This window comes from Balaenoptera acutorostrata, chromosome 1, assembly GCF_949987535.1.
Source record: "Balaenoptera acutorostrata chromosome 1, mBalAcu1.1, whole genome shotgun sequence".
Lineage (NCBI taxonomy): Eukaryota > Metazoa > Chordata > Mammalia > Artiodactyla > Balaenopteridae > Balaenoptera > Balaenoptera acutorostrata.
This window is the reverse complement of record NC_080064.1, coordinates 162,715,296-162,729,453: the sequence shown is the minus strand read 5'-3', so window position 1 is coordinate 162,729,453 and position 14,158 is coordinate 162,715,296. Positions and strand designations below refer to the sequence as shown.

The 14,158-nt window shown below is 40.7% G+C and overlaps 1 protein-coding gene across 11 annotated transcripts in view; it reads left to right on the top strand.

The window, feature by feature from the left end:
- LOC102998405 (cyclin-Y-like protein 1) overlaps positions 1-14,158 on the top strand; it is a 292,469-nt gene that overhangs the window by 251,412 nt on the left and 26,899 nt on the right. The window contains exon 1 of one of the 11 annotated variants that reach the window (XM_057541460.1): positions 6,723-7,096. The exons of 9 other annotated variants lie outside the window; for them this stretch is intronic. In XM_057541460.1, the coding sequence (XP_057397443.1) occupies positions 6,871-7,096 (226 nt within the window). In that variant the 5' untranslated portion in view covers positions 6,723-6,870. Of the gene's footprint in view, positions 1-6,722; positions 7,097-14,158 lie in introns of those variants that run through there. One more of the 11 variants, XM_057541467.1, reaches the window with a different exon arrangement.

Here is a 14,158-nt window from a genome sequence, read left to right as displayed (position 1 = left end):
CTCTCATGTTTCTGGGAAGAAAACCAAGCTCTTTACCCCAGCATCTACTTGGGGTTAATAGATCTAGGTTTGAATTTCAGGTTTAAGTACTTTGCAGCAGTGTGACCTCAGACTATTGGGCTTTCTAAGCCTTTGTTTTCTCACCGTGCCTGAGGTCACTGAGGGCAGGACTATTTTTCACACACGGGTGCCTGGCATGTAGGAGGGACTAATCAATGTTGAATGAAGGGAAAGTATTTTAAAATCCACATCAAAAAATTGCTCCTCCTTAAAAAAAGAAAATCCTGATACACTATGCCACTTCCAACCAAATTTGACTTCTACCTTTATTTTCTGATGATCACAATAAGGTGCCTTTGGGGATCCACACAATCAGGGATCAAATCCTGGCCACACCCCTGAGCAATCATGTGACCTTGGGAACGTTACTTAGCTTCTGTAAAATCTGTAAAATGAAGGTTTCTGAGGATTTTGTTCCCGAGGGTTAAATGAGTACCTCACTTGGAACGGGGGCGGGCGCATAGTGTTTGCCAAATGTTAACTATCGTTATCATCTTCATCAAATCAAGACCGTGGTACTTCACTTTGTGACTCTCAAGTTTGTATGAGAAAATCGTGCTTTATGCGTTGTTGTTGGCTAAAGTAGGGAAACCTGGAAACTCCTGCCGTGGAAGAGAGAAACAGGCGAGAAAAGCGAGTTGCTGAATCCCAGCGCCTCAGAGGTGGGAGGGAGGAGTTCGGTACCTAATTTACTGATGAGGAAGTGGAGGGGTGATGTGTCCTCGAGTCTCATTCAAGACACAGCCACAGCTCTTTATTGAGAGTAGGACCAGGGCCCCGGGGGTTGCTATGGTTAAACTGTAGGCGGAAACTAACACTCTTTGGAAGGCAAGATAGGAGGAGCATTCAGTTATAAAAAACGGTCAAAAATTGGGGTGAAACTAAGTTCGTTGAGCGATACATCAAATGAGTCAACTGTCGACCCGGTGAAACCGAGTTGCTAACTGAACTGGCATTTTACGAACAGGGGCTTTCTACAGAGCCCACTGACTCAGGACGGCTTCGATTAACAAACGCGGCGTTTTTACTGAGCTCTGACCACCACAGCAACAGTCAGCTCTACCCACCACCAGAGCCTCCCATCAAGCCTCTTAGATAGCCTCAACCACCAGAGGGCAGAGAACAGAAGCAAGAAAAACTACAATCCTGCAGCCTGTGGACCAAAAACCACAGTTACAGAAAGACAGAGAAGATGAAAAGGCAGAGGGCTATGTACCAGATGAAGGAACAAGAAAAAACCCCAGAAAAACAACTAAATGAAGTGGAGATAGGCAACCTTCCAGAAAAAGAATTCAGAATAATGATAGTGAAGATGATCCAGGACCTCGGAATAAGAGTGGAGGCAAAGATTGAGAAGATGCAAGAAATGATTAACAAAGACCTAGAAGAATTAAAGAACAAACAAACAGAGATGACCAATACAATAACTGAAATGAAAACTACACTAGAAGGAATCAATAGCAGAATAACTGAGGCAGAAGAACGGATAAGTGACCTGGAAGACAGAATGGTGGAATTCACTGCTGTGGAACAGACTAAAGAAAAAAGAATGAAAAGAAATGAAGACAGCCTAAGAGACCTCTGGGACAACATTAAACGCAACAACATTCGCATTATAGGGATCCCAGAAGGAGAAGAGAGAGAGAAAGGACCAGAGAAAATATTTGAAGAGATTATAGTCGAAAACTTCCCTAACATGGGAAAGGAAATAGCCACCCAAGTCCAGGAAGCGCAGAGAGTCCCATACAGAATAAACCCAAGGAGAAACACGCCAAGACACATAGTAATCAAAGTGGCAAAAATTAAAGACAAAGAAAAATTACTGAAAGCAGCAAGGGAAAAACGACAAATAACATACAAGGGAACTCCCATAAGGTTAACAGCTGATTTCTCAGCAGAAACTCTGCAAGCCAGAAGGGAGTGGCATGATATACTTAAAGTGATGAAAGGGAAGAACCTACAACCAAGATTACTCTACCCGGCAAGGATCTCATTTAGATTCGATGGAGAAATCAAAAGCTTTACAGACAAGCAAAAGCTAAGAGAATTCAGCACCACCAAACCAGCTCTACAACAAATGCTAAAGGAACTTCTCTAAGTGGGAAACACAAGAGAAGAAAAGGACCTACAAAAACAAACCCAAAACAATTAAGAAAATGGTCATAGGAACATACATATCGATAATTACCTTAAACGTGAATGGATTAAATGCCCCAACCAAAAGACATAGACTGGCTGAATGGATACAAAAACAAGACCCATATATATGCTGTCTACAAGAGACCCACTTCAGACCTAGGGACACATACAGACTGAAAGTGAGGGGATGGAAAAAGATATTCCATGCAAATGGAAATCAAAAGAAAGCTGGAGTAGCTATACTCATATCAGATAAAATAGACTTTAAAATAAAGAATGTTACAAGAGACAAGGAAGGACACTACATAATGATCAAGGGATCAATCCAAGAAGAAGATATAACAATTATAAATATATATGCACCCAACATAGGAGCACCTCAATACATAAGGCAACTGCTAACAGCTATAAAAGAGGAAATCGACAGTAACACAATCATAGTGGGGGACTTTAACACCTCACTTACACCAATGGACAGATCATCCAAAATGAAAATAAATAAGGAAACAGAAGCTTTAAATGACACAATAGACCAGATAGATTTAATTGATATATATAGGACATTCCATCCAAAAACGGCAGATTACACGTTCTTCTCAAGTGCGCACGGAACATTCTCCAGGATAGATCACATCTTGGGTCACAAATCAAGCCTCAGTAAATTTAAGAAAATTGAAATCATATCAAGCATCTTTTCTGACCACAACGCTATGAGATTAGAAATGAATTACAGGGAAAAAAACGTAAAAAAGACAAACACATGGAGGCTAAACAATACGTTACTAAATAACCAAGAGATCACTGAAGAAATCAAACAGGAAATAAAAAAAATACCTAGAGACAAATGACAATGAAAACACGACGACCCAAAACCTATGGGATGCAGCAAAAGCGGTTCTAAGAGGGAAGTTTATAGCTATACAAGCCTACCTAAAGAAACAAGAAAAATCTCAAGTAAACAATCTAACCTTACACCTAAAGAAACTAGAGAAAGAAGAACAAACAAAACCCAAAGTTAGCAGAAGGAAAGAAATCATAAAGATCAGAGCAGAAATAAATGAAATAGAAACAAAGAAAACAATAGCAAAGATCAATAAAACTAAAAGTTGGTTCTTTGAGAAGATAAACAAAATTGATAAGCCATTAGCCAGACTCATCAAGAAAAAGAGGGAGAGGACTCAAATCAATAAAATCAGAAACGAAAAAGGAGAAGTTACAACACACACCGCAGAAATACAAAACATCCTAAGAGACTACTACAAGCAACTTTATGCCAATAAAATGGACAACCTGGAAGAAATGGACAAATTCTTAGAAAGGTATAACCTTCCAAGACTGAATCAGGAAGAAACAGAAAATATGAACAGACCAATCACAAGTAATGAAATTGAAACTGTGATTAAAAATCTTCCAACAAACAAAAGTCCAGGACCAGATGGCTTCACAGGTGAATTCTATCAAACATTTAGAGAAGAGCTAACACCCATCCTTCTCAAACTCTTCCAAAAAATTGCAGAAGAAGGAACACTCCCAAACTCATTCTATGAGGCCACCATCACCCTGATACCAAAACCAGACAAAGACACTACAAAAAAAGAAAATTACAGACCAATATCACTGATGAATATAGATGCAAAAATCCTCAACAAAATACTAGCAAACAGAATCCAACAACACATTAAAAGGATCATACATCACGATCAAGTGGGATTTATCCCAGGGATGCAAGGATTCTTCAATATACGCAAATCAATCAATGTGATACACCATATTAACAAATTGAAGAATAAAAACCATATGATCATCTCAATAGATGCAGAAAAAGCTTTTGACAAAATTCAACACCCATTTCTGATAAAAACTCTCCAGAAAGTGGGCATAGAGGGAACCTACCTCAACATAATAAAGGCCATATATGACAAACCCACAGCAAACATCATTCTCAATGGTGAAAAACTGAAAGCATTTCCTCTAAGATCAGGAACGAGACAAGGACGTCCACTCTCACCACTATTATTCAACATAGTTCTGGAAGTCCTAGCCAAGGCAATCAGAGAAGAAAAAGAAATAAAAGGAATACAAATTGGAAAAGAAGAAGTAAAACTGTCACTGTTTGCGGATGACATGATACTATACATAGAGAATCCTAAAACTGCCACCAGAAAACTGCTAGAGCTAATTAATGAATATGGTAAAGTTGCAGGTTACAAAATTAATGCACAGAAATCTCTTGCATTCCTATACACTAATGATGAAAAATCTGAAAGAGAAATTATGGAAACACTCCCATTTACCATTGCAACAAAAAGAATAAAATACCTAGGAATAAACCTACCTAGGGAGACAAAAGACCTGTATGCAGAAATCTATAAGACACTGATGAAAGAAATTAAAGATGATACCAACAGATGGAGAGATATACCATGTTCTTGGATTGGAAGAATCAACATTGTGAAAATGAGTATACTACCCAAAGCAATCTACAGATTCAATGCAATCCCTATCAAATTACCAATGGCATTTTTTACGGAGCTAGAACAAATCATCTTAAAATTTGTATGGAGACACAAAAGACCCCGAATAGCCAAAGCAGTCTTGAGGCAAAAAAATGGAGCTGGAGGAATCAGACTCCCTGACTTCAGACTATACTACAAAGCTACAGTAATCAAGACAATATGGTACTGGCACAAAAACAGAAACATAGATCAATGGAACAAGATAGAAAGCCCAGAGATTAACCCACGCACCTATGGTCAACTAATCTATGACAAAGGAGGCAAAGATATACAATGGAGAAAAGACAGTCTCTTCAATAAGTGGTGCTGGGAAAACTGGACAGCTCCATGTAAAAGAATGAAATTAGAATACTCCCTAACACCATACACAAAAATAAACTCAAAATGGATTAGAGACCTAAATATAAGACTGGACACTATAAAACTCTTAGAGGAAAACATAGGAAGAACACTCTTTGACATAAATCACAGCAAGATCTTTTTTGATCCACCTCCTAGAGTAATGGAAATAAAAACAAAAATAAACAAGTGGGACCTAATGAAAGTTCAAAGCTTTTGCACAGCAAAGGAAACCATAAACAAGACAAAAAGACAACCCTCAGAATGGGAGAAAATATTTGCAAATGAATCAACGGACAAAGGATTAATCTCCAAAATATATAAACAGCTCATTCAGCTCAATATCAAAGAAACAAACACCCCAATCCAAAAATGGGCAGAAGACCTAAATAGACATTTCTCCAAAGAAGACATACAGACGGCCACGAAGCACATGAAAAGATGCTCAACATCACTAATTATTAGAGAAATGCAAATCAAAACTACAATGAGGTATCACCTCACTCCTGTTAGAATGGGCATCATCAGAAAATCTACAAACAACAAATGCTGGAGAGGGTGTGGAGAAAAGGGAACCCTCTTGCACTGTTGGTGGGAATGTAAATTGATACAGCCACTATGGAGAACAATATGGAGGTTCCTTAAAAAACTAAAAATAGAATTACCATATGACCCAGCAATCCCACTACTGGGCATATACCCAGAGAAAACCGTAATTCAAAAGGACACATGCACCCGAATGTTCATTGCAGCACTATTTACAATAGCCAGGTCATGGAAGCAACCTAAATGCCCATCAACAGACGAATGGATAAAGAAGATGTGGTACATATATACAATGGAATATTACTCAGCCATAAAAAGGAACAAAATTGAGTCATTTGTTGAGACGTGGATGGATCTAGAGACTGTCATACAGAGTGAAGTAAGTCAGAAAGAGAAAAACAAATATCGTATATTAATGCATGTATGTGGAACCTAGAAAAATGGTACAGATGAGCCAGTTTGCAGGGCAGAAGTTGAGACTCAGATGTAGAGAATGGACATATGGACACCAAGGGGGGAAAACTGCGGTGAGGTGGGGATGGTGGTGTGCTGAATTGGGTGATTGGGATTGACATGTATACACTGATGTGTATAAAACTGATGCCTAATAAGAACCTGCAGTATAAAAAAACAAAAAAAAACAAAAAAAAACAAAACCAAAAAAAAAACAAACGCGGCGCTTCCCACAGGACCGGAAAGCTCGGAGCGCGAGAGATGAATGGAAACCAGAGTCCGGGGCGCGCCGCTTGGGGGGCGGGGCAGCCGCGGGCGGGGGCGGGGCATTGTGAGTCACATGCCTGCGCTCTGAGGGAACTCTGGTCGTGATTGGTCCGTCGTAACCAGGTGACCGAAGGACACATTCCGGTAGGCAAGGGCCAGCCGAGCCAGCTACTTTCAGTTGGGAGGCGGCGGCGGAAGGAGGAGGAGCTCCGGCTGCGCTCTCTCCCTGCAGTGGTTGCGCGTCTCAGCGCTTGTCTGGTTCCCACCCCTTTTAAATAAGCCGGTCTGGTCACCGCCCTCACAGACTAGTTGGCTCCGGGGAGGCGGCGGCGGCGGGGGTGCGGCCGGGGCCGGGCCCCTGCCCGGGGCCCGGCGGCTGGGCGGACAGGAGAGCGGCGGGCGAAGTCGCGTCTGCATGTGCGGCACAGCCCCGGCATAGCCCGGGGCTGCCAGTGCCCGCCGCGCCATTGTTGGGGGAGGGGGCGGCTTCTGAGCTCAGCGGAGTCGGGGGACGAGCGGAGGCGGCGGCGGCGAGGAGTGAAGGCGCCCCATGGGGAACTCGCTGTCTTGTTGCCTGTGCCCCAATGCCAGCCCCAAGGTGGGCCGGCGCAGGGGGTCAGCGAAGCCGGACTACGAGTTTGAGGTCTACAAGGCGGCGGCCGGGAACGCGGTGGCAGTAGCTCCGGCGGCGGCTACCGTGGAACCCGCCGAGTTGGATTTCGCAGGTGGCGAAGGCCACCACCTGCAGCACATCAGCGACCGGGAGATGCCCGAAGGTAAGAAGCGGCGGGCGCGCCTCGCCCCTCGCGGGGTCGGCGCCGTCTGCTCTCGGGCTTACCTCTGGCCTCCGCCGCCCCCAGGGTCCCCCGGGAGGGAGACGCCGCCTAGGGCTCCTTCTTGCCCGGAGTTGGCTCTCCCAGGGCTGGGCACCGGGGACGAAGGCTGGCTCTGCTTGGCATCCCCACCCCTTATTCTTTACCAGTCGCGTCCGGCCAGTCTCCTTCCCTCTTCCCTACCCGAATGCCCAATTCTTTCCCCCGTTCCCATTTCCCAGCCCGGCCTGAGACCCTCTAATCCGCGGCCCTTCCTGTTCGTGGTTCTATTTAACATCTCGTGGGACTTAGCAGAGACTTTCTGGTGTATTCTCTCTTTTCTTAATGAAAACTTAAATACTCTAACTTCGGCGTATCCATCCCGTCTCCCTATCCAGATGGTACCTAAGCGAAGGAACTAGGTAAGGGCCTGATGATAGACTTCTATTCGTTAAGGTAGTTGATACTCGAGACAATTAAGACAAACATTAGAGGATTTGTCATTTAAATTCAAAATAGAGATGGACAGAGTCAGTATGGTGTTCTTAACTAAAATTCTTTGGATTTTAATGTTTTCAGTCGCCCTGATAGAAGCTACTTTATCTCTTCTAACTATAATTTGAACACGATAGGAAAGAAAATGGTGGGAGAGGGGCTTAAAATAACTGTGAACGGTGTGAAACGTTACTGCCACGGCTGCAGAGAATAGTTGTTGGGTTTTTTTTTTTTACCAAAGGAGACCCCATGGAGTTCTGATTACTTTTAAATTCCCACTTTGACACAAGTATGTCTTCAGCTGCACAGCCTTAACCGACTTCTTTTGCACGTTGCCTGTTCTAAGGGAGCGGTGAGGTGGTTCCTGAGACTGCTGGACAGAAGTTTCAAAGGAGAAAAAACAACTTCAGATTGTCATTTGTAATATAAAGGTTTGGGAGTTAACATACCACATCCATCCTGCAGAAAAATGTCTCCATGGCTCCCTCCTCCGCCCCCCCCCCCAGTAGAATACTATTTAACTTTAAGAATGTTCAGGTAAAAGTTCTGAAGGCTAAGTGGCTGGGGGTGGGTGTTGTCGGGGAGGAGAGGAGAGAGAGAAGAGAGGAAATGTTTGATTTTTGCCTCTAGAATTTTGGAAAGGGATGACTCTAGGTTAAAAAAAAAAATTTCTGGGTAGCATAGTGGCACTTTAATAAAGACTGTTCTTTGAAGTATAAAACATTGTATCATAAAGATGTTAAAGCCCCACTGGCCCATTTGTTTCATTTAAATGCCAGAGATTATTTCATTATTTCATAGACGAAATGTCTTACAGCTCTTCTATTTAAATTTTAGTTGGGTTTATTTAATTTCTTTAAAAGTTAGAATAATTAAGCCTGTGGATTCACCCTTATGATGGACGTGGCTTTGTAAGTGGAGAGTACTCCCTTTTCAGAATAGTTAGATATTGTGAAAGAATGAACAAATTATGTGAATTAATTGTAGCTTTAAACACAAAGCATGTAAGTACTTGTGAAAACTGCTCTGCTTGTTGCTATAAGGTAAGCCTCTAAATGATTTTTAAAAACAGTTAGTAGTTGGCTAATGTAGGATGAGAGACGAAAATTGGACCTTTATAGAATTCTTTTAAGATTTACAATGCATTTTCTTGTGTATTTCACTTGGCCCTTCCATCTACAAATAAGGCCCGTATATATTCTCCCTCTGTTGCCGATGAAGAAGCCAAGACTTAGAGATCTGAAATGACTGTGTAACACAGCTACTGAACAAAAGAGACAGACTTGGGAGGTGGTAGATATGCCAAATTCAGTTCTTGGGATGCTTAAGAAACTGTTTAGAGTGCACCTTATATTTTATAATTTATCCATAAGTTAGGCCTATCTCAGCATACTCCAGTTTTGATTATTGCCATTCCAGTTTATTGTACACAACTCAGAAGCAACATTTACCTCTCCATTCTCTGTCTGTACATACATTGCAATGGATATGAATAAAAGTAGAAGTCATGAAATAGCCTAAATTTATCAGTCAGGTAAACACGTTGATATAATTTAAAGAGTTTGTTCTGGTGAAATCCAATTGAAGCCGAGAATGCCCTGGACAGAGGGACATTAGGGGAAGCTGGTAAGCGGGCAGGTAAGGTACTAAGCATTTAGCATACGACTATGTATGATAAGGAAGGAGTGCTAAATCAGGAACTGGAAAAATAGAGTTCATGAGTACAGAATTTACCTTTTTATGTTTAACATGATTGTTAAAATTTCATTTCAATTTGTCTTTTTGGGGGGGCATTCAATAAAGTGATAAGAGAAACCTCAATTTCAGCATTTGCCTATTAATTAAGTTTCCATAGAAACAAGGTCAGAACACCAAATATAAAGCACAGGCACATTGGAAGTTTGCTCTTAATGTCTTTATTTCAGACAATTTTGTATCAGTTTCCCTGGAAACTGAGAAATACCTACTCAGATATAAAACATTTTGGCTTTTCTACAGTGAAGAATTATTTGGTTACTTAGAGAAAATCGTACATAAATGATGCTCTGTCTTGTTCTTCAGAAACATTGGAGAAGAACATGATTTCTTCAAGCCATCTCAAAAAAGTAACTCCTAAGAACGTAGTATAGATTTCAGATAGACTCAAAAGAATTGTTTACTACTTTGTCTTTAACAGTATATCTAATATAACTGATGGTAGTGTCATAATAGAAAATAAGATGCTACGGTCCTATTATCTGATTTTATTTTTATTCATCAACTTTTCATACAGCCTTTATGTTCTGACCTTAGGAGCTTTGCTAATTTTCTGGTGAAAGGTGCTCTCTCAAGTGACCCCTACCTCCCATCCCCCTGAAGAGTGGGTAGGGAAGGAATTGGCAATATGATGTGGAAAAACCTCTGAGCGACAGATCTTTCCTTTTTTTGGTGACAGTATTAATAAACATTTGATGTAAAAGATTTAGAAAACACAGAAAAGTCCTTCACTCACACTCAGAATATCCAGAATTTTTATTACTATTTTGGTGTTGATTCTTCCTGAACCTTTTGTATGCATATAAACATAACATTGTGTTTATTTTACAAAGATGGGATTGTTCTTTCTGTGCCACTTTGTAACTTTTTGTTATAAAGAAAAGTAACGACATGAAGCTCCTGGAACTGTGCTGACACCTAGAGAGTGCTCCAGGGTGATGTATTTCCATGCAACTGCGCATAGCTCTACAGCCTGCCTTTTACCAACTGTTTACTGTGCCATCGAATGATTGGAGCATAATTCATTTACCCAGCCTTTATGGTTGAGCATCTTTTATAATCCCATTATAATGCTTTATTCAGGGGACACAGATAAAAACTGATGCATTGTATTGATACTTCCCTATAGCATTCTGATTGTACACTTTGTCTTACGACTTCATTAAATTCATAGGGTGAGTCATTTTGTAGTAAAGGTATTTTAACATTAAATGTTCTTTTCCCAAATTAAAGTTACCATTGATTTTTCACTGAACATTAGATTTCCTCTTTTAGGTTTTCGTGGTTCTTGGTAACCTGTCTTGTGTCTTTGATTCTGAGTAACTAAACTACTACTCTAAGAGATCTGAAATTAACTCTGGTCTTAGGTGACAAACACATCAAAAGACAGCATTAGAAGAAATCTTAGATGATGTGGGAAAATTGGGAGAAACTTAACTGGTTTTGGGTACACTGAAACATGATTATTAGGCACCATTCCAGAGGCAGGACAAACAGTGGTTAGACAAGACAAAACCCGTATCCTAACTCAGGTCCTTACTTTCTAGAGGTGCCTGGGGGCTGACGACACAAGAATAACATCAGGTGAGAACACTAAGAAAGAAAATGAAGGTGTAATGGGCTGGGGAGGAGGACAGTTTTACAAGGGGTGGTTAAAGACAGCTTCTCTCCTTAAGCGACCCATGAGCAGTCCTAAGAGAGCCATGTGAGGCTGTGGGAGAAGAGGCTTCTGTGCAGTTCCTAAGAAGGGAATATGCTTGATGCGTGCCAAGGACAGAAAGATGGGTGGCTGCAGCTGAGTGAATGAATGCCAGGAGGAATATGGGGGATTAAGACCTTGTATGCCTAGTGGGCCTTGACAGAAAAATATGAATTTTAGTCTAATTGTCATGGGAAACCATTGAAGGATTCTATGCAGGGGAATGATGTTAATTCTTAGAAAAAGGGAAGGGGGGTAGAGAGGGTGGAGGGAGATCAGACCAGCTACTGTGTGAGAATAGACTGTAAGGGTGGAAGGAAGCAGAGAGGGAGACCAGTTAGGAGGCTGGTGCGGTGGCTCAGGTGAGAGCCAACAGTGGCTTGAACAAAAAAGCGATATTAATAAGGGTCTAAAATAGGCTGTAGTATATAGATTGCTCTTGCATTTCATTTGATTCTCACCATGTTCTGAGTTAGGTAGTGTAGGAATTCTTCTCTTAGGTATAAATTGAGTTGTCCAAGGTTTTAAAAATGAGTATTGATAGAGAGTAGGACTGTAAATTCCAAATGCATGGCATATAGGAACAGAATTTATTGTTGACATTATGTGAGCTTCTTTGGAATACTACCTTTTTTCTCACCCTTTTTTGTTGTTGTTGGTTTAGTGTATGAAAGTAATAAAACTTAAGAGTTAAAACAGTAACACTGCATAACGTGAAATGAAATGAAGGTAACTTGCAACCCAGAAAGGTTCTTAAAAGTCCAAGAAACTGAGTAAAGTACTCTTTAGAAATATATAAAGCCAGGTGTACTTACCTATGTGTCACCTCTCAGTCATGATCACTGTAACACTGATTGAGGATTAAAATAAGGCAAAACTGAGAACCAGGGTAGAGGCAGGTACAGAAGCAGTTGGAAACCAGAGCTGGGAAGTTTGGAAGCCAGGATTGTCAGAAGCTAGGAAAGCAGGATCAAGGCTTGGGTGAGCAGTAGCCTGGCAGGTGCAGGAGCCTGCTGTGTACCCGCTGGTGAGGCAGCCCAGCTCAGGGCTGGCTGGCAGGAACTCCCTGACTGCGGTGGCAAGTGTGGACTCAAAGAGATGAAATCATCAGTTTACATGGTAATTGTAAAGATTGTAATGTTTGTATCATGAGCCATAAAGCTACTACACTGTGCACTGTAGGGATGCTCGGGCAGGTCAGTAAACGCAGTGGTTACCGTTAAGTAAACTGGTGCTCAGCAGTTGCCCAGAAACTGCTGACGTCGCCTGTTTCTTTGGAATCTATTGAAATCAATATGTTGATATTAATCGCTTTCTGAAATATGCTGCTTCTGTCAGATGCTTTCTTGGTCACTTCCCTCTCCCTCTAATATTTTAACAAGGAAAAATCATTTATCGACAGTTTGATAGCATAGTTTTAACACTTTTAGCCTTCAGTAATGCATTTCATTTGTTCTAAGTTGCCTATGTTTTCACACTTTTAACAACTGCAATTGAGATGGATCTTAACAACTGGTAGAATCTTAGATTGGAGGAAAAACAGTATTCAGTGTCGGTGGTGTTTTACAGGTTTCCTCTGAGGAATGTTTACATTAAGACCGAGTTTCATTTTTTTTTAATCATACTTTTTCTACATCGACCTATCATGCTGTCAAATAAGTTGCAATTTAAATTGATAATACAAAAATGATGGGTCTTAAAATACAGTTTTAATCATAACCCCTAATCATGAGCTCAAGAATATTTCTCCTGGGTAAAACATTCTTAGAGGTTTCTAAAGAAATAACTTTCAGAAGAATCCATGTAATTTCCTGAATGCACAGTAATTTCCTGAAGTCTCTAAATTACTGTGTGTGCATGTGGTGGGGAGAGGGATGAGAGGGATGGTGGGTGGTAAAGCTTTGCTTAATAGTCGGCAGTCTTACCTTTGTGATAGTGAAGAGTGTGGTAGGTTTTATCATAGTCTCCTTAGGCTCTTGGGAAGATAGTTAATGGGAAGTGCAGAAATATTGTGTGTATGTATGAGTTTACTGTCTAATGGCTCACATGTCCATTCTATAAGATAGTGATGTGGTATTTTTCAGTAGCAAAAAGTGCAAGTTATATAGAAAATTGTTAGTTATATAGGCTATAAACAAAAGATTAATATTTTCTGAAAACCTCATGCAAACTGACAGCAGTAGGGCCCTGGTGTTTACAGTACATTCAAATGATAGGCCAACTCACCAAAGTGGAAATGACACTGATAACTGTGGGAAAATGGTCAAACTGTGTAATCAAAAGAAATACAAATTAGATCTACAGTGAGGTTCCTCATTCATATCAGTAGGAATTTTTTTTTTTTCAAGTATCCAAAGCAAGGGTAGGAACTCAAAATGTGATGATTGGTAGCATTATACCCTAATGTGCCCCCCACCTTCTTTAGGAAGCAATTTAGCATTGTACATGGAGCCGTGAAAGTGATCTAACCTTTTGGCTTAGTCATTCCACTTCCGAAGATCTTTGCTAAGGAGATAAAACCATTATTTTAAAAAACTATGTACATGAAGATTTTCCTCCTAATATTTTAAGAATAGAACTTTGTAAGCACCAATCCCCAGCAATAGGGGATTGGCTAAGTCCAGTATAGGAATAACACTTGACGGGCCAGTGTGTATTCATTAGACAATAAATATGCAACAGTGGGGTGGAGAGCGCTTGTTAGTAACAAGAAGACATAAATTGTACACTAATTAGAGCTTTTTTTAACGTATAAGAAAAGCAACTAAAAGTAACGGTTGTGAATCATTGTGTGTTAATGATTGTGAATGGTTGTGTGTAATTTTTAAACAGAGCATCGTTTTGTCTCATGCAGATTTTTGTTCATGATATTTGTTAAAGGAATGAGCAAGTGACTTTTACCTTTCCCCACCTTTAGTGTGATCATCAGTACTGCTGATTAACCAGGTCTCCTTCAGCTGCAAGTTAAAAGAACATCACAGAGTTAAGCACTACTTGACCCAGGAGTTAAATGATCTCCTCAGTTCTGCTCTCCTCTGTTGATGTCTCCTGAAAAGCCTTTCCCCTCATGATAGCAA